Raw genomic sequence first — 19,843 nt, forward strand, 5'->3', positions numbered from 1 at the left:
ATGGATGCCACTAGATGTAATACCCTTGGCTAAAAGCTTTTCTCCCAGTGTTTTGTGTTGGGAAAGAAAGAGAAGAGTGTGGAGGCGGTTGCATAAGCGCCTTGTGTATTACCGCTTCGGGGGTTATGGAGGACCGGCAATCATTCAGTAGAGTGGCGTGCACCCAAAGGAGGCTGTGCGGGTTGCCATAGGTTTGAGATTGCAGGCCACATCAGACGGCTTTGCGGGCCATGGGTTAAGCATGCCTATCGTACACAGTTTTGTCCCATCTGTGGAGTAGACTTGTCTTGGCAATAGTCATGGGTCTCATGATAGATACCCTTGCTTTTTAGGAAGTCACTGCTTCACAATCTTTTTTTTTTTTTTTTTTTTTTTTTTTTTATGATTTTTTTTTTTTATGGATGCTGGGACCACTACTTAGAGGCCATAAAAATATAGATATGTGTGCAAAGGAGACTCTGGACTAGATATCAAGATTGTTGTGCTCTAAATTTAACCATAGTCTTCTCTGATATTGACGGGTTCTCCCCATAAGAAGTAAGAGTTCAGTAGACATTCACTGACTTTTTTACTAGAGAGATGCCTACAATAATTAAAATCCCTTCAAAATAATTTTGTTATAGACTTCTGTGGGGTGAACAAAGATAGAAACTTAACAAAGAAAATTTACAGACTTTTAGTCTAACGCCAAGGTGATATAGCCAGTGGAGAACAAAAAAGCATTATCTTGGAGAGTAAGTGTATTCATAAGCCACACCCAAATGGGCCCACTAGCTGAAGGTTCCACAATCTGTGGTTCATAAGCCACTTATAGCCCTCAGCTACCAAGCAATGTAGCTAAGGTCGTTTAGAATTGTTTTGCTTTTTGACCTCAAAGGGAACGTATAGTATTCATTTTTCTGGTTGATCATCATGTTTGAAGAAAGAAAGACAATGTTGGCTCTTAAATATGAAATATTATTTTTAACACTTCATATTATCCACTTGAATTTAGGAAGTGTGTACCACAGAATCTAATTGCATAACATCTGTTGTACTTTGATGTTCACACCCCTTCTCCTCACCCTTTCTTTTATACTGTTACGAGCATTAATTTTTGTCAAGTGGTTTGATCTGGCCATGGTGTCTCTAAGTAATTTGCTAGTGCCAGGCTTTCAGCTGTAAAATACCACCAGGCTGTATTACAATCTGTTTTATAGAGGCATCCTGTATCTAAAGTAAAAGAAAAAAAATGTATGTGGGTTTAGGTCATTTCATTTTTTTTATTAAGCCTCAGAATATTTTTTTTTTAATTGCCAATAATCTGTATAGATTCCCTTTTATGTATAAGAAATTCAAACTTTCATACATTTATTCTTCTAAAAAATCAACAAAAACAAAAAGGTTCTGAATTGAATACTTTATTGGTTTTTCCAACAAGAAAAGGACAATGAAGCTTTTTTTTATTTTAAAGGTTCTATGTTAACACAAAGTAATAGTTATTAGCAAATGACTTATTAAATTACCTTGCTGTATATGACCATTTGGGTGGAATAATTGTGTATGTCACGTGTCCTTCCCCTGGGCAGCGTGGGGTCTTTTTTCATTAATTAGTCTTTTTACATTCTCTCCTTAGCCTTTTGCAATGAGTTTAAGGAGATAAGAGCCTATGTAATAAAAAGCAGTAAGGTGGAAGAGGCATTGTCAGTTTCCCTGTAGTTTCTAGCTGTTGGTTTACTGAAGATACAGCGTGAGACTTTTAATGGTAATGGCAGCAATAAACGTATGGAGATGGCGTTTTGTCTTCCAGTTCTTTTACAGATATTTTAAAGGGACAGCAACATGATATTAATAGTCATTGATTAATTAAATGCAGAATATCTCTATTTTTAATGTGTATGTCAAGACAGGGAAAAAAAACTGCTGATGTGCTAGAAATATAGTGTACCCCTTTGACATGACAGCACAGCTCTGAATTGTAATCAGCCCTGCCTACTTCATTTCTGATCAGTTTACAAAGAGCACAGACCTCTCTTTATCTCCTACATCCATCCTAATATCCTCATTATTATTATTATACGGGATTTATATAGCGCCCACAGTTTACGCTGCACTTTACAATATAAAAGGAAGACTATACAGTTACAACACGAGGATTAAAAGGGCCCTGCTCAAAAGTGCTTGCAATCTAATAGGGTGGGGCAGGTAGTACAAAAGGTCATAACTGTGGGTATTGAGCTGGTGTAAGTGGTAAAATATTAGCTAGAAGTGTGATAGGCTTCCCTCAAGAAATTAGTTTTCAGGGACTGCCTGATGGCAGCTAGAGTAGGAGATATCCAGATAGGTAGAGAGTTCCAGAGGATGAGAGAGGCTCTGGAGAAATACTGGAGATAAGCATGGAAGAAGGAGCTTGAAAGTAGCAGGCCTTGAGAGAAGCAGAGAGGACAGTTTGTCTAAATCTTGAAGCCAGGTCAAAATCATGAAGCCAGGTTTCAGTTATGGTGAGTATGTTAAAGCCATGAGAGATGAAAAGGTCATGCACAGATGTGAGCTTGTTACAGATGGAGCGGGTATTCCATATGGTACATGAGATTGGGAAGCTGGTTTTAGGAAGCAGGGGGGTAGAAATTAAACCAAGTGGATTGGGGGTGTTGGCAGAGGAGAAGGGACGCCGGATATGTGGTTTGCAGTTAGAAAATGGAGGGCCAGGATTTGTATAAATGTCCCCTGAGACTAGGTCAGCATGTGAGTTCAGCAACTGCAGGAGGCAATGGGTGCAGTAGTAGGGAGAGGGTAGGAGTGAGGGTAATATGTGTATGCTGTGTGGTAGAGAGGAGGGGTAGTGTAAGGTTAATTTGAGGATGGAAGACACTGATGTGAGAAGGAAGAGTAGAAGGAGCATGTTAGTGGATAGAGAGTGGAAATCTGACTTCAAATTGTCAAATGCTGGTTTGCTTGCTGCAGAGTTCTTGTTGTATCTTCATACAGCTTTAGTTATCCTGCTCCCCATAAGCCGCTTTAAATTTAAAGGGGGATTGAGTAGGCAAGCATTTCTCAATTGATCAATATAGGGTCTGATTTGAGACACATAAATATGGGAGAAGAGATGGACAATGCTGTACCAGATCAGACACAGAGGCTATGGTCATAAAATGTAATTGAGTCTCTTGATCACTTAAGCCAAATGGAGTGAGAGAATCAATCACCAGTTATGTTGCTAATGCTGTGCATTTGTTATAGAGCTAGCATTAAATATATAAGTTTAAAGATATGGCAGCAGAGGATATTGCCATAACATAAAGCAGTATCAGATAATCAGGCAGAGCAGGGTGTACATATGGATCGTAGAAGACATTTACCAAAAGCATAAAGAGCAGGAAGTTATAAGCGCACAGGGTACTGTAAGCTGTTGGTGTGTATGAATCCGCACACTGGAATTAATAGTGCTAGCAGAGGTTATGTATGGGTATGCAGGCCTCAAGGGGAATCAATAAAACTGCAGCCTCTACGTGTTACTTCCACCTGAGTGGAGTAAAGGTGTAAAAGGAAGGAATAGTAGGTGTGGCGCTATTCTATTGGATCCCTATTGGATGAAGGTACTTATAATGACAATGTGCTTGACTAAAGTGTGTTGACGAGAATGAATTAAATATATGCAAATATATTAAAATATTAAAAGAGAAAAGTGCATGCGTGCTTATGCAAACTTGTGTGAATCAATATGTGCAATATATCAAAAGTCAAAAACAATAATCACAATTGCATAGTGCGTGAATTATCAACTAGTGCAAAAAAAGTGCATTTGACAACTTGTGCAATCATTTAAAAGTCCATTCTGGCAAGTAAACAAATCCAGGATTTGCCCACAGGTGCTGGGTGATTAGTACATGCTTGGTGCCCAGTGAAAGTAACACTTCTCTTTCAGTAGGTGGTCACCGCAATCCGTGCCCCTTCAAAGCCTGCTCACTCATACCCCTCTTGGGGTATGAAACCTTGAAAGTGTATGCCACTGTGTAGCACTCTGGCAATCTCTAGTCCCCTTGCACTGCTGGAATTGTAGTTCCTGAACAACTGGAGGGCCGTAGTTTTAAGACCCATGCAATAAGATCTGTTCAAGCCAAGTAACATCGAGTAACAAGAACCTAATTCTTTTGAGTCACAAAAATGGGTACCAAACTGAAGATATAGGTGTCTGGATATTGGGTATCTTTTCCCAGATGTAATACTTCCTCCTTTTTTTTTTTTTTTTTTTTTTTTTTTTAATCTAAAAGCTTTTAATCCCAGCTATAGAGCTTATTTTTCTGTAAACACATCCTTTTTTGTCACATTGCTTATTTGTGTCTTGGAGATGTTTTTAAACTGCAGAAGGCCAAATGTGTACAAATTGTCCAACTCATTTTATAGTTCAAAAAAGACCACGCTGAAAAGATGAATTGGTTTTATTTCTTTCTTTGACCTTTATTCTACTGTCAAATGTTAGTATACATATATATTTGTTGTTTCTAGAACACCACATATCAGGCTTTATTACTGTCTTTAAAGTTTTCTTTAAATATAACTTTGGAAAGTCTTTGAAGTGTTCACCTGCACCCACAGATACAAAAATAACCTTATTGTAAAAATTGCTAAAAATAAAACACCAGTGTGGTGTCGTGAAATTGAGGGAATTACTAATCACTGTAACAGAGTGCTTGGATGTACAGGTGTTAATGAAGGGCAGAGTTGTTAATAGTCCAGTCTTGGATGTGCTGAGAATAAGGTAAAGAAAGGCCATTAACTAGAACATGGAGGCCAGGTAGTTTGTATAGTAGATTATCATTAGAATAATGAAATTGGCATGCAGAAAGGGTCAGTTCAGTATTGCCCAAAAATGTAATTTAAAGCCCATCTGTATAGATATGGAGTCAAGATGATGCTGTACTAACAAAATGCCATGTTCCAAGCAGGGCCGCCATCAGGAATTATGGATTATGGGGCCCCTTACACAGCTTCAGGCATGGGGCCCCTTGGAACCGGAGGGGGGGGGGCTGCCTCCTCAAATTGAGAAGCGGGGGGCTTCCTATGGGCCCCTTACAAAAAAATATATATGTATTTATATATATATAAAAAGGGGGGTAGCCATCTGGGCCCTTTAACCACTTAAGACCCGGCCAATTATGCAGGTTAAGGATCTTGCCCCCTTTTGCGATTCGGCACTGCAACGCTTTAACTGACAATTGCGTAGTCGTGCGACGTGGCTTCCAAACAAAATTGGCATCCCTTTTTTTCCCCACAAATAGAGCTTTCTTTTGGTGGTATTTGACCACCTATGCGGTTTTTATTTTTTGCGCTATAAACAAAAATAGAGCAACAATTTAAAAAAAATTCAATATTTTTTACTTTTTTCTATAATAAATATCCCCAAAAAATACATAAAAAAAAACATTTTCCTCGGTTTAGGCCAATACGTATTCTTCTACCTATTTTTGGTAAAAATAATCGCAATAAGCCTGCAGAGAGCTGGGACCAACGTAACAAAGGCTACCATCAGTAACACACTACGCCGACCAGGGACTCAGATTTTGCGGTGCCAGTGTTTCCCCCCTGCTTAAGCCAGTACATGTCTGGGCCCGTCTGAGGTTTGCTAGAGAGCATTTGGCTGATCCAGAAGAGGATTTGGAGAATGTCCTATGAAACCAAAGTAGAACTGTTTGGTAGAAACACATCTCGTCATGTTTGGAGGATAGAGAATGCTGAGTTGCAACCAAAGAACACCATACCTACTGTGAAGCATGGGGGTGACAATATCATGCTTTGGGGCTGTTTGTCTGCAAAGGGAACAGGACGACTGATCCGTGTACATGAAAGAATGAATGGGGCCATGTATCGTGAGATTTTGAGTGCACACCACCTCCCATCAGCAAGGGCATTGAAGATGAAACGTGGCTGGGTCTTTCAGAATGACAATGATTCCAAACACACCGCCCGGGCAATAAAGGAGTGGCTTCGCAAGAAGCATTTCAAGGTCCTGGAGTGGCCTAGCCAGTCTCCAGATCTCAACCCCATAGAAAACCTTTGGAGGGAGTTGAAAGTCTGTGTTGCCCACCGACAGCCCCAAAACATCACTGCTCTAAAGGAGATCTGCATGGAGGAATGGGCCAACATACCAGCAACAGTGTGTGACAGCCTTGTGAAGACTTACAGAAAATGTTTGACCTCTGTCATTGCCAACAAAAGATATATAACAAAGTATTTGAACTTTTGATATTGACCAAATACTTATTTTCCACCATAATTTGCAAATACATTCTTTCCAAATCAGACAATGTGTTGATCTGGAATTGTTTCCATGTTTTGTCTCTCATAGTTGAGGTATAATAACTATGACGACAATTACAGGCCTCTCATCTTTTTAAGTGGGAGAACTTGCACAATTGGTGGCTGACTAAATACTTTTTTGCCCCACTGTATGGATTGGATGGGAAAAGTCATATCCTTGGTTAGTTATTACGCTTTGTGCAACCATATTCCACAAAGGACTATATGAAGAGTGTGTCATCACCAGAACAAGAAGTTAGGATGGGTTTTGCAGCTGGAAGAAAACAAACAAAACTTTGACCTGTTCTAAAAGTGACAAACACATTTTTTCTAGATCTCTAATGGCTGATTGCAGCCAAATTATGCAGGCTTCTGGGTGGAAATACAGTTTCTTGTCACATTTCAGTGCTCTATGTACAAACTGTAAAAAGCCAAAAAGGTGGGCAGTATTGGAACCAGTACAGTTTCGTTGGTGTAGCCATTTAGACAATAATAAAACAGGCAACTATATGGCAACCAGGTACATTAGATGAAAGCTTGTATGAAACTGGAGACAGTCAGCAGATAAACAGGCAAAATGTTTACGTTTGTCTAGAGTTTACCTTCAAATGGGATTTGAAACTAATTGGTTGTTATTATGCAGCGTGGTTTATTCTGGGAAAGCTGTAATGTAATACATAGGCATTATTCTTGATGAAATGCTTTTCTGATGTGTGATTGCTGAAAAAATGACTAGTCAGCAGAATAAGCTTTAGACATTTCCCCGTAATAATCCGCCTGCTCTTTGAATTTAAAATGTGGATTTCTAGTAAATTTCAAATAAGTGACACAAAAGCAATAAGCTACAGTGAGTAATCTGTTTTTCTTCATATTTTAAGAACCGTCCACAAACCCATGCACTTGTCCCATAATACATTATGTCTGCCGCATTTCAGAAGGTTACAAAGCCAATTTTCATATAGACTTGTGTGTCAGAGGAAGAGTGGATTATTCCAGGCCTTAGATAAATGGATTAACTATGCATTCGGCTGTCTTCTGCTACACTTCATGGCATAAAATATTTAAAGAATAAGTCCACTAAGCACTACTTGCATTTAAACTGGCCATATAACAAACCCTAGTGCAAATGTAGAAACCCTACAGCTGTTACAGTCATAAAGCCTTTACTCTTTATGTAACCAACATTCAGGCAAGTTTTAGACTTCTAGAAAAATAGGACCATTCCTCTTGAGCATTGTTTGGAAGGTCTGAACCAGACTCCCATAAAGCAATATAAGCTGCCTTGTTGTGCTTTATGTAGACTATGCTGTCAGCTTGGATTGGTGCACAGCCGTGACCAAAAGTTTTGAGAATGACCCAAATATAAATTTTCACAAAGTCTGCTGCCTCAGTTTTTATGATGGCAATTTGATGGCCAGAATGTCCCTCTTTGCCATGAAAACAAACTTAATCCCATAAAAAAAAATTCACTTGTGAAGAAGGCTTCAGGGCGCCCAAGAAAGTGCAGAAAGCGCCAGGACCATCTCCTACAATTGTAGCGCTTAAGATGACTAACAATAACGGAAATCAAATATCGTACAATATAAAATTATAACGCATATAACAATTATAGATAAATGTGCACAAATCGAATATGAGTCCCTCTATGAGGAGGAACAAAAAATGTGCCTTGCTGGCACGTGATGCAGGTGATCTCTGCACCTACTGATTGGTAACAAAACACAATACCGTAGTGACCAAATGAGTATTAAGTGAAAAAGTTCATCAACGTCTAAAAATCAATCAGGTGAGTGAGTGAATAGATGCAAATGCGTGACTTCTTCAGTGTGATAGTCCCACCACCGAGAAAAATGCAGGCTTACCGGGACACGTTGACCGACGATGACATATGCCACCGAAGGTCAAACAAAGCTTTGTATGACGGATGTCATGAACGATCCTTGGCAGGAATCATGCGCCAAACCGGTCAAAGAATCTTTCAATGGGATGGGTATATAGAAGCAAGCTGGAAGCTGTACTTGTAATGGAATCCCCAAACTGGTTTGCTCAGTATGTTAATGGTGTATATAGAAAAGAGAGAAGAGTGGCCACATAGCGTAATTCCGTTTGATAGATTACAATTATATTTTTATTCACAGCTATCAAACTTACATTTGGCTGGAGTTTAAAGAGCTCTTGCATGCAAATGGGGCAGCAGTGGAATTGGGAGGACTCCACTGCCGCCCCATTTGCATGCAAGCGCTCTTTAAACTCCAGCCAAATGTAAGTTTGATAGCTGTGAATAAAAATATAATTTTAATCTATCAAACGGAATTACGCTATGTGGCCACTCTTCTCTCTTGAGGTCAGGGCTGCTTACGGCCACTTACGTTTCTCCAGACCAAACTTAAACCATATCTTTAAGGACCTGACTTTGTGCACAGGGGAACAGTCATCAGTATGAACACAAACATGGCCCTTCTCAAACTGTATCCAACAAAGTTGGAATTGTACAGCTGTCTAAAAGGACTTTGTACACTGTAGCATTATTAGTACCTTTTACTGGAAACACCTAAACTCAAAAAGGGGTGTTCACATGCCCATGTAGTGCAGGTGTGATGGTCAGGTGTCCACAAACATTTAACTATATTGTGTTTTATCTGAAAAGAATGGGAAGCACAGGACTAGCATGCAACATATGAAAATGTGCATTTCATGCAACCCAGCATTGGAGCAAAGTTGTACAAAATATGCTATAAATCAGGGAAACATTCAGTAAATGGTGCCAGTGGGGTATATCAAATATGTACGTTGTAAAATGAGTGAACAGATTGCCCTCAATATGGCAATTGAATACTAGGTAGGTGAGGCATGGTGAATGTTTCAGGGCAAAGCCCCTTCCTCAGGAGAGAGGTCTCTGCTGAAGAAGGGGTTTCATTCTGAAACATTTATTTGAGATATTGAAACCTCCCCGTTTGGTATTGAGGGTAACCTATTCACTCAAATGTATGAATAACGACATTGGCTGATTTTATTGATTTATGACATGTCTTGTGCAATTTTGCTCTTATGCTGCTTTGCATTAAACTTACATTTTTATATATTGTGTGCTAGTCCCGGGATTCCTTATTTGGGACTGTAGCACCTGAATTATTATATTTAACTATAGGAATGCTATGAATCACTAATTTCATTAAATGATGAGCAGTAGCATAAAGTCCATCTATAGCCATATTTTTTTTTTTTCTAGTTTGGGAGTGGGGAAGAGATAGTCTGACGATTTTTTTTTTTTTTTTTTTACTGCTTTTTGTGTTCCTGTTGGTAAAATTCACCCTCGTTATTTGTCTAGGAGACCATTGAGGTAAAAAAATCTTTCCTTAAAGCGGAGGTTCACACAAAAAGTGAACCTCTGCTTTTTGGATCCCTCCCCCCCTCCGGTGACACATTTGGCACCTTTCAGGGGGGTGCAGATACCTGTCTGAGACAGGTATTTGCACCACTTCCGGGTTCTGATCCCCGTGGGGAATCCAGCCTGTGACGTCACTCCCCCCCGCTGTCTTCTGGGAAACACTGTTCCCAGGAGAGAGCGGGGACCAGTGACGGCGCGCCGCGATCCTAAGGCATGCGCAGTAGGGAATCGGGCAGTGAAGCCGTCATCCCTAACCGAGGATGGCGGCGGAAGCAGCCGAGGACCGAGCGATTGCTCAGCCTCGGCTACTGACATCGCGGGCGCGCTGGACGGGTAAGTGCCGTATTTGTAGCTGCTGACTTTAAAAAAAAAAAAAAAAAAACAGTGGAACCTCCGTTTTAAGAAAGAACACTTGTCCTGGAGTAAAGAACAAACTTCCCTTCACTTTGAATTGATTTTTTCTCAGCTCTTGTAACTCCAGAACAGGAAGTGAAGGAGAATATCCCCAACAGACACCAAACAAAATCTAGCAGGGGTTTTAATTATGTTATGGTATAAAACGAATAGCATCAGATACCAGCTGGCAGAAAATGGAGGTTTTTTTTTTTTTTTTCTCAAGCGTACAGTAGGAGTGTCTTTAATGTTTGCATTGCATCTCTGACCCTTCATGATTTTTTCCATTACAGGGTTTGGGATGTAAACACAGGAGAGATGCTGAATACATTAATTCACCACTGTGAGGCTGTGCTGCATTTGCGGTTTAATAACGGTATGATGGTCACCTGCTCCAAAGATCGCTCTATTGCAGTATGGGACATGGCCTCTGCAACAGATATCACTTTAAGAAGGGTTCTTGTGGGCCATAGAGCTGCAGTGAATGTGGTGGACTTTGATGACAAGTACATTGTCTCTGCCTCTGGTGACAGAACTATTAAGGTATGTGATATTTCCCGAATGTTTTTCCTTTACAAATGTTTTGTTTTGCAAGCAGATGTTTCCTCATCTTTGTATTTTCCTCCCTATCTTCTCATTCCATCACAAACCAAAAATGCTAGAAGGTTTTTTTGGCTCTTCGTGTGCATGTACAAAAAAATGGCAACCAACCCAACCTGATACTAGCCTTTGCAGGAAGGTGCTGTCTAACAGTTTGTGTTAAAAACAGAGGGTTTTGTTTGCACACATTTGCAAATACTGTACATGCATAAGCCGCAGTGCCCATGTCAAGGGACCTCTGTGTATATACTGCGGTCATAACACTGAGGCCTTGTGCACATGACTGAACATGTCCGCTGAAACTGGTCCGCGGACCAGTTTCCGCGGACATGTCCGACCGTGTGTAGGGCCTAGCGGACATTTTTCCGGCCTATCGGACAGGTTTCCAGCGGACAAAAGTTTCTTAGCATGCTAAGAAATTTGTCCGGTGGAAACCTATCTGTCGGACATGTCCGATGGTTAGTACACCTAACCATCGGACCGAAATCCCCCGCATGCATCGAAGTGATTCGTTGCATGCGTGGAAGCATTGAACTTCCTGGTTCGCGCACGTCGCCGCGTCATCGTCGCTGCCACGTCACCATGTTTTCTGTCCGTGGGGAATTTGGTCTGATGGTGTGTACACACATCAGACCAAAACCTCCCAGCAGACATGTCCGATGAAACCGGTCGGCGGACCGTTTTCATCGGACATGTCTGGTCGTGTGTACAAGGCCTAACATTTCCAGAGCCTCCATAGTAAAAGCATATACTGTATGTCAAAGGATAGGTTAAGGGGAGGTGTGCCTGGAGGAAACCCACCTCTCCTTAAAGGCTCAAGGACGCATATGACGCCCAGCAATTGCACAATGGCAGTATAGGCATCCATTGTGCCCTTGCACCCAATTCATCCAGCTGTACAAAAAAAAAGGCAACCACCCCAACCTATAACTAGCCTTTGCAGCAAGGTGCACATGGAGGGGGAATGTACATTGCAAACAAACAAAAGATGTCCCAGCACACTTACCAGGCAGCCCGCAAAACAACCAAATTGGTCCTGTCTAACAGTTTGCGTTTAAATATGTGCGCTTGTTAGTGGGGTGTAGACGGAATTATAAAGGTCTTTGTGACAGGAACTGCTATGACTAGTTTTATTTATAAGTCCCCACACAGAATACCTATAGGTGCATGAATATGAGGTGGTGATTGTTTAATTTAAGCATGAAATATAAACCAAAATGCTGTGGTAGTGTTGAAAGTTTGTGCGTTTTGTTTTTTTCGCTGGCTTTGTCCCTGCTTGGGAGATTCACCCTGTTTAAATAACAAGGTCCCCTTAGGTATTTCTCCCCTTTCTAAAATGCTGTACTAAAAAAACATGGGGGACGAAAAAGGGTTGATTAATATACCTGCCTTTCCCATGATCTCTGACGAGATCCTATGCAAGGGTAATGTCTCCACCTTTCTGGCAAGATTCTGGGAAAAGTTGAGTTGCCCACGTCCTACAAGAAGCATTAGCTCTTGAGATTTAGGGTACTCTACATTCTCCAGGAGTTTGTTAAAATGATGGTACCATCACTCCCTACAGTAATAAAAGTCAGAGGAAAGGTAAGTATGTGAATTAGAAATTTTCAAACACAGCCATTTATTTATTTAAATGTAGGGGGCCCCTAATAAATATGAGGGAAATGTATAAACTGTCTTTGCTCTTCTCTTTATTAAATGGGTTATTTGACTCGGGTGCTGATACTTTCAAACACCTTGACATAGAAAATGTAAGTTGATTAAGTGTGTCTTATCTTCATGGGGCCGAATCCTTTTTTGGACCTCTGCTTCGAAAATATATTAAACCAGGAGATAATCATGCCAACTAGGTAGCTAACATATATGGGAGAAGTAATGCCATTTTGCATGTTTCCTCCATGAGGGTGTCCTTTTAACGAGTGCATGATTCAGCAGTAGCAGCATCCAATAAGTGTTTCAAAGGTGAGTTGAGCTGTGTGAAAGCTTGGAGGCTAGCACAGGGGTGTGCAACCTTTTGAAGAGCACGAGGCACTTAAGTGATTTGGTAACTGGTCGCGGGCCACAATGAACTCTGGGATTTTAATGACCGCCGGCCACCCAAACCTCAAATATAAATGAGCCCTTACTTTCCTGAGCCCCCTATATGACTACTTTCACACCGATGCGCTCTGGTTTACCTCTAGTGTGGGTGCAGTGCACCTGTGGCTTCACCTTTGGTTAGCTGCACTGCGCCATAGACTTCTAATACATTTTGTGCATGTGGTGCACTTTCTTTAAGCGCACCAAAACTCCTGCAGTCAGGAGTTGCGGTGCCCTTTCAGAAAGCACACCAAACCTGCAGGATATAATAGCAGTCTATAGCTCGGTGCAGCTAACCCACAAGAAAGTCGCAGCTGCACCTGTGGATCAGTGTGAAAGCAGCCTAATAACCCTTTAAGTTCTAATATGCCCACTGCAAAAGTGCAGTGTATATGATGTTTAATACGCTGGCCTTTTCCTCTTCCAGCTTCTGCTACCATTGCACTCCAGGCTGCTAGAAAGGTCCCTCATGAAGTGCACTTGGTCTCACTTCACCTGGAACAGGAGTTGGCACTGCAGAGAAAGCATTGGCTTATGCAGCTCCTGCTCCCTCCGCGGCCGCTTGCTTCCTTAGGTGCCGGGACCGGCTCCATGCACTCTGATGCTCTGGAGTGTCGAGGTAGGCAACCTATTGCTCTCGATCGGAGCTTGCCAACCCGCCTCCCCAGAGCATGGGCATGCGTTTCCCTGTTTTGAGGTCATAGGCCACATTAGAGGGCCCCTGCTCTAGCAGAAAATATTATTGTATTCCTTTTGGGGGTAAAGAGTGATTCCAAAACCGTGAAAGACCACAGCAAGGAAGATTAGGTAGATGCACATAGCCAGGAACTCTGGGGGTGATGCACTGACATCCTTGCTAGACTTACAGTATGTGAGAATATATGAGAGACTGACAGGTTATTCAACCCACCAGTTTCTGCTTAAATTTGGATGCTTTTTTGAGTAGGTTTAGACTTAAAAATACTAGTACGTTTTGTAACTTTATTTCTGTGTATATAAAAAAAAATGTATTTGTTTCTTTGCCAACAGGTATGGAACACGAGTACATGTGAATTTGTGCGTACATTAAATGGTCACAAGCGTGGCATTGCCTGTCTACAGTATCGGGACAGACTGGTGGTCAGTGGCTCTTCAGATAATACCATAAGGTATGTGTTATTTAACCAATTAATGTTTGTGATGTGTGGTCAGATAGATTTTTTTTGTTTTTCAGCTAGGAAGGAGGTTTTGGTTTGGATGTAGTTCTCAAAAAATGGTAGGGGAGATGGGGGTCACCCATAAGGCCCCTTTCACACGTGCCCGTATGTCCGCTTTTTCATCCATCCGTTTGCAGATGAAAAAGGGACATACATTGGTCCCTATGAGATTGCGGGTGTCAGCGAATGAACATCCGCTGACACCCGATCTCGTCCGCCTCCGCAATGATCCGATTCTGCAGACGGAAGAAAACCCTATTTTTCCTTCCATCCTCGGATCGGATGAACACGGACATACGGTCCGTGATCATCCGATCCCCCAATAGGGAAGAGTGGAGAAAAGACAGGGCAGTCCCTGCACAGTGTGCGGGGACCGCCCTGTCATCCGACGGCTCAGCGGGGGCCTAAAGCAGCTCTGGTACCTTTTGCAGAAGAGGTTTCTCTGCTGTCCTTCTTGACATCAGGCCATCCTCCAAAAGTCTTTGCCTCAATGAAGATGCCTGCTGCCATTCCTGAGCAAGCTCTGCACTGGTGGTGCCCATATCCCACAGCTGAATCAACTGTAGGAGACAGTCTTGGCACTTGCTGGACTTTCTTGGGCACCCTGAAGCCTTCTTCATCAATAAGTAGAAAATGTTTTTTATTTGATTAAGTTCATTTTCATGGCAAAGATGGACTTTTCAATTAATTGCAATTCTTCTGATCACTTCATAACATTCTGAAGTATATGCAAATTGCCATCATAAGAACAGAGGCAGTAGACTTTGTGAAAGTTAATATTTGTGTCATTCTCAAAACTTTTGACCATGGCTGTACATTTTACTTATTTTATTTCCTTTGTTCGCATTATAGTTTTCCTTTTAATATGTCCAGACAGTATTCCTCTTGACAGTGAGCATTCAATGCAGGCAAAATCAGAGTGCGGAAATCTATCTGTATGCAGACTCAAATACATACATAGATGAGTCAACTTTTTATTTTTTATTTTTTTTATAAAAAAAAAATTCAGCCAGCAAGTTGAACAAAAAAAACACACTCAATGTGAATCCTCCCCGCTGAGCTATTTTCTTCTGACAGGGGAGAAATCCCCCAAATTAATAATACACTAATCAACATGGCAGGTTCTAACAAAGTGTTGTAATCGCATGGGGAAAACCCAACAGGGCGGTTGTACAGAAGTCGATTAGTATATCGACTTTTGGACAACCACAATGCCCATACATAGATCAAAATTCAGCAGGGACCAGACAAACTTTTATCCATGTACCATTTGTCAGCTTAAGAGTAATGTAGCTGAAGACCACAATATCACCATGCTTCCTTTTTTGTTTTTCTTTTGTTTTTAATAACTATATATTTAAACTTGGAATTCAGTGTGATTTTCGCTGTCTACATCAGTGTTTCTCAACTCCAGTCCTCAAGGCGCACCAACAGGTCTTGTTTTCAGGCTTTCCATTATTTTGCATAGGTGATTTTATCAGTTTCACTGCCTTAGTAATTACCACAGGCGTTTCATCTGAGGGAAATCCAGAAAACATGACCTGTTGGTGCGCCCTGAGGACTGGAGTTGAGAAACACTGGTCTACATCACTTAAAGGCTAACTCCAGCTTTAGCAGCATGTTACATGTTAAACCATATTTAGCATGTAACATGCTGTTGAGCAACAGGTAATCGGCACATTCATAGTCTTTGGACTCTCCCTCCAACTATTAAATTGAAAGCCAGTACAGATGTACAGGCAAAGAGCCGAAGCGAGAGTTTGCAGGGGCCTGACATTGCACCCATGATAATGCATGTTTTTTCTGCCCAAAATATGTGAATTATTTTTTTTTTTAAGTAAACCTAGCCTTTAATATATGCCTGTAATAAATGTAACAAAAAAACATATGTAGTACATCTCAGCAATACAAGCATGTTCCCCATGTTTTGCCCTTTTAAAAAAACTCTGCAAGGACATTACGAAAATCCAGTAGACGCCTAACTTCCTCTAGTGATCTGTCTCTGCTGCCCTGAAATCCCAAGAAGTGTTGTCATTCCTGCCTACTTTCTCACATGCTGGGCTACAGAAAATCTTTACCTTATGTTATGGAAGGGTGGGTGTTCTATAGTCCAGCAGGGGAAAATATAGGAAGCTTTAAGGACACTGTTTGGGACCCTAGTTCAGCAGAGGCAGCTTTGATGGCATACTACTTGAGGTTAGGAGATCAATAGATATTTGTCCGGATAAATGGATTCTTTTATTTTTATTTGCAGTATTTTTTAGAGCTACAGCATGGAGACATTTTTAGCAATTTACAAAATGTAAAGTGAGCGAACAGAAGACATTTTTTAATAAAATCAATATTTAGTGTGACCACCCTTTTGGTTTCAAACCAGCATTCGTTTTTCTATGTACACTTGCACACAGTTTTTGAGGGAACTCGGCAGGTAGGTTGTTCCAAACATCTTGAAGAACTAACCACAGATCTTCTATGGATGATGGCTGCCTCAGATCCTTCAGTCTCTTCATGTAATTTCAGGAAGACTCGATGATGTTGACATCAGGGCTCTGTGGGGGAAAAACCCTTCCAGGTCTCCTTGTTCTTCTTTACACTGCAGATACTTCTTAATGACATTGCTGAGTTCTTTCAAAAACTGTGTACAAGTGTACCTAGAAGAATTGATGCTGGTTTGAAGGCAAAGGGTGGTCACACCAAATATTCATTTGGTTTGGATTTCTCATCTGTTCATTTACTTTTCATTTTGTTAATTGATAAAAGCATTCTTAACTTAGAGAATTTTATCACAGCTGCCTAAAACGTTTTCTTAGTACTATATTTCAGAGATGTACTACGTAAAATATGCTTTTATTTTGTTTAGACATAAACTTTAGTTATAAGAAGGAGCCTTCAAGTTTTTGGCTGAAAGCGGAAACCTTTTTGGACTTTCTTAGATACCCACATCTTGAAAGTTCAACAATATATCTGTACAGAGTTACCTGATTGATGACCCTCTAAAATGCTTTGATAATAAGATTATTTAGTATTTGGCTTATTTATCTGTACACTCGATACGTTATCTTCTTTGCTCTAGACACCGTTTTTTATAGCTGTCACGGTTCCATCTACCAGCTTTCTTTCTGGGCCTTTTAATCCCATGTTGCTGAAGAATAAAGATTTTATATCCTACTTTTGTCAACAGTGGGAGTTATGTCCAATTATTAATAACACAGCAGGAAAAAAGTTTGAATCTTTACTGGGAAGCAGCCAATACATTTCTTGAGGGAGCTGTTATTTCATACTCAATATCTAAGCGAAGAGAAACTACACAGTCAATAATGAACAGTGAGGCAGTAGATTGTGCTGGATGATGAATGGGAAAATCTGCATGGATATCCAGAGATAAACAGTACCACAGAACAAAAGAGAGAATAAAACAACTTTAATAATAGCTTTGGATAAGCAGTGAGATTTTGTAACGGCACATTGTGTTCCGACACACAGGATGATATAGCAGATCAGATGGCAGTTTTTTTTTTTTTAACCACTTCCCACCCGGTCAATAGCATATTGACGTCTGGGAAGTGGTTGTGTTATCCTGACTGGACGTCTATTAACGTCCAGCAGGATAACAGCCGCTGTGCGCCCATGGGGGGCGCGCATCGCAGCGATCAGTGGTTTGGTCTGTCAGTCTCTTTACCACGTGATCGGCCGTGTCCAATCACGGCTGATCACTATGTTAACAGGAAGAGCCGTTGATCGGCTCTTCCTCACTCGCGTCTGACAGACGCGAGCCGATCGGCGGCTCTCCTGACAGGGGGGGTTTTCGCTGATTGTTTATCAGTGCAGCCCCCCCTCGGATGCTGCCCAGGACAACCAGGGAAGCACCCAACATGTGGATGGCCAGGTAAGTCCCCAACATGTGGATGGCCAGGTAAGTCCCCATGGCCATCCACATGTACACATGTATGCATAACATATGCCAATCAGTGCCCACAAATGGGCACTGACTGGCAACATCATGGCACAAACAATTTGTGATGTCCAGCAATGCCACCCACCAGTGTCATCAGTGGCACCCACCAGTGTCCATCAGTGCCACCTTTCAGTGCTCATCCATGCCCATCAGTGCCCGTCCATGCCGTCAATCAGTGCCACCCATAAGTACCCATCAGTGCCAGCTATGGGTGCCCATCAGTGACGCATACCAGTGCCACCTCATCTGTGCCCATCAGTGCTGCCTTATCAGTGCCTGTTATTGAAGAAGAAAATTTACTTTTTTGCCAAAAAAAATAACAAACAAAGAAAAACGTTGTTTTTATTCAAAATTTTCGCTCTTTTTTTATTTGTTGCTCAAAAAAAAATCCCAGAGGTGATCAAATACCACCAAAAGAAAGCTCTATTTGTGGGAACAAAATGATAAAAAAAATTGTTTGGGTACAGTGAAGCATTACCGCGCAATTGTCATTCAAATTGTGACAGCGCTGAACGCTGAAAATTGGCTTGGGCAGGAAGGTGTATAAGTGCCTGGTATTGAAGTGGTTAAATACAAATTGGGTATTTGGTTCTGACCTTGTCATAGGGGGACCATGTGTGGCCCAAAGAGGGCAAGTGATCTGACAAATTCTAGTGTCGCTTGTTGGATTGTGTAGGGTTAACAATGATTGGGTAGCAAGTTCTTCTGAATATCTGAAGGGATAGTTATTGCTCAGATATTTCTTAGTACACTCTCACCGGTGGCTCATACCCAAGGGTTATCCATGATAAAAGTAACTGTGCGAACATTTAAATTGGCATTGATTAACATATACTGTATACAGTGCATCCGGAAAGTATTCACAGCGCTTCACTTTTTGTTACATTACATCCTTATTTCAAAATAGATTAAATTCATTATTTTCTTCAAAATTCTACATATAATTCCCCATAATGACAACGTGAAAGATATTCGTTTAAAATCTTTGCAAATTTATAAAAAAACAAACAAAAAAAACACGTGTACATAAGTATTGACAGTCTCTGCGCAATATTTTGTTGAAGCACCTTTGGCACCAATTACAGCCTTAGTTTTTGGGCAGTTTCTCTCCTCCTTCTTTGGAAAAACCTCTCAAGTCCCATCAGGTTGGATGGGGAGTTTCGGTGCACAGCCATTTTCAGATACAGTCTGTTTTATATCCACTCCTTTGTTATCTTGGCTGTGTGCTTAGGGTTGTTGTCCTGTTGGAAGATGAACCTTCGTTCCAGTCTGAGGTCCAGAGTGCCCTGGAGCAGGTTTTTATCAAGGATTGTTACATAGTTAGGTTGAAAAAAAGATACAAGCCCAACCATAAAAATAAATAAATAATATCATACAATCCCATCTACACAATCCTAAATCCACAGTTGGTCCAGAGGAAGGCAAAAAAAAACAGCAAAGCATTATCCAGCACACCACAGCAGGGGAAAATATTCCACCCCCCCCCCCCCCAGTCCTCCGAGAGGCAACCGGACCTTCCCCGGACAAAATACGCCCACAGATGTCAGTACCCAGTTATATTATGTACGTTTGGGAATGAATACAGGCCTTTCTAAAAGCAATCTATTGAGCTGGCCAGAACCACCTCTGGAGGGAGTCTATTCCACATTTCACTGCTCTTACTGTGAAGAAACCTTTCCGTATTTGGAGATGAAATCTCTTTTCCTCTAGGCGTAAAGAGTGCCCCCTTGTTTTCTGTGTTGACCGTAAAGTGACTTAGCTCAGCACCAAGTTCACCAAATTGACCCCTTATATATTTGTACATGTTTATCATAGCCCCCCCCCCCCTTAATCTCCTCTTTTTAAGAGAGAAATAATTCAGTTCCTCTAATCTTTCCGCATAGCTGAGTTTCTCCATGCCTCTTATCAGTTTGGTTGCCCTTCTCTGCACTTTCTCTAGTCACCCGATTATCCTTT

At 41.2% G+C, this 19,843-nt stretch overlaps 1 protein-coding gene across 4 annotated transcripts in view; it reads left to right on the forward strand.

Annotated features, from left to right (window-relative positions):
• Window positions 1–19,843, forward strand: part of BTRC (beta-transducin repeat containing E3 ubiquitin protein ligase) — a 280,494-nt gene that overhangs the window by 243,135 nt on the left and 17,516 nt on the right. For all 4 annotated transcript variants that reach the window (XM_040361921.1, XM_040361922.1, XM_040361923.1 and 1 more), the window contains 2 exons: window positions 10,351–10,600; window positions 13,766–13,884. In XM_040361921.1, coding sequence (XP_040217855.1) covers window positions 10,351–10,600; window positions 13,766–13,884 — 369 coding nt within the window. The remainder of the gene's footprint in view (window positions 1–10,350; window positions 10,601–13,765; window positions 13,885–19,843) is intronic.

The sequence above is a fragment of the Rana temporaria genome, chromosome 8 (assembly GCF_905171775.1).
Source record: "Rana temporaria chromosome 8, aRanTem1.1, whole genome shotgun sequence".
Classification (NCBI taxonomy): domain Eukaryota; kingdom Metazoa; phylum Chordata; class Amphibia; order Anura; family Ranidae; genus Rana; species Rana temporaria.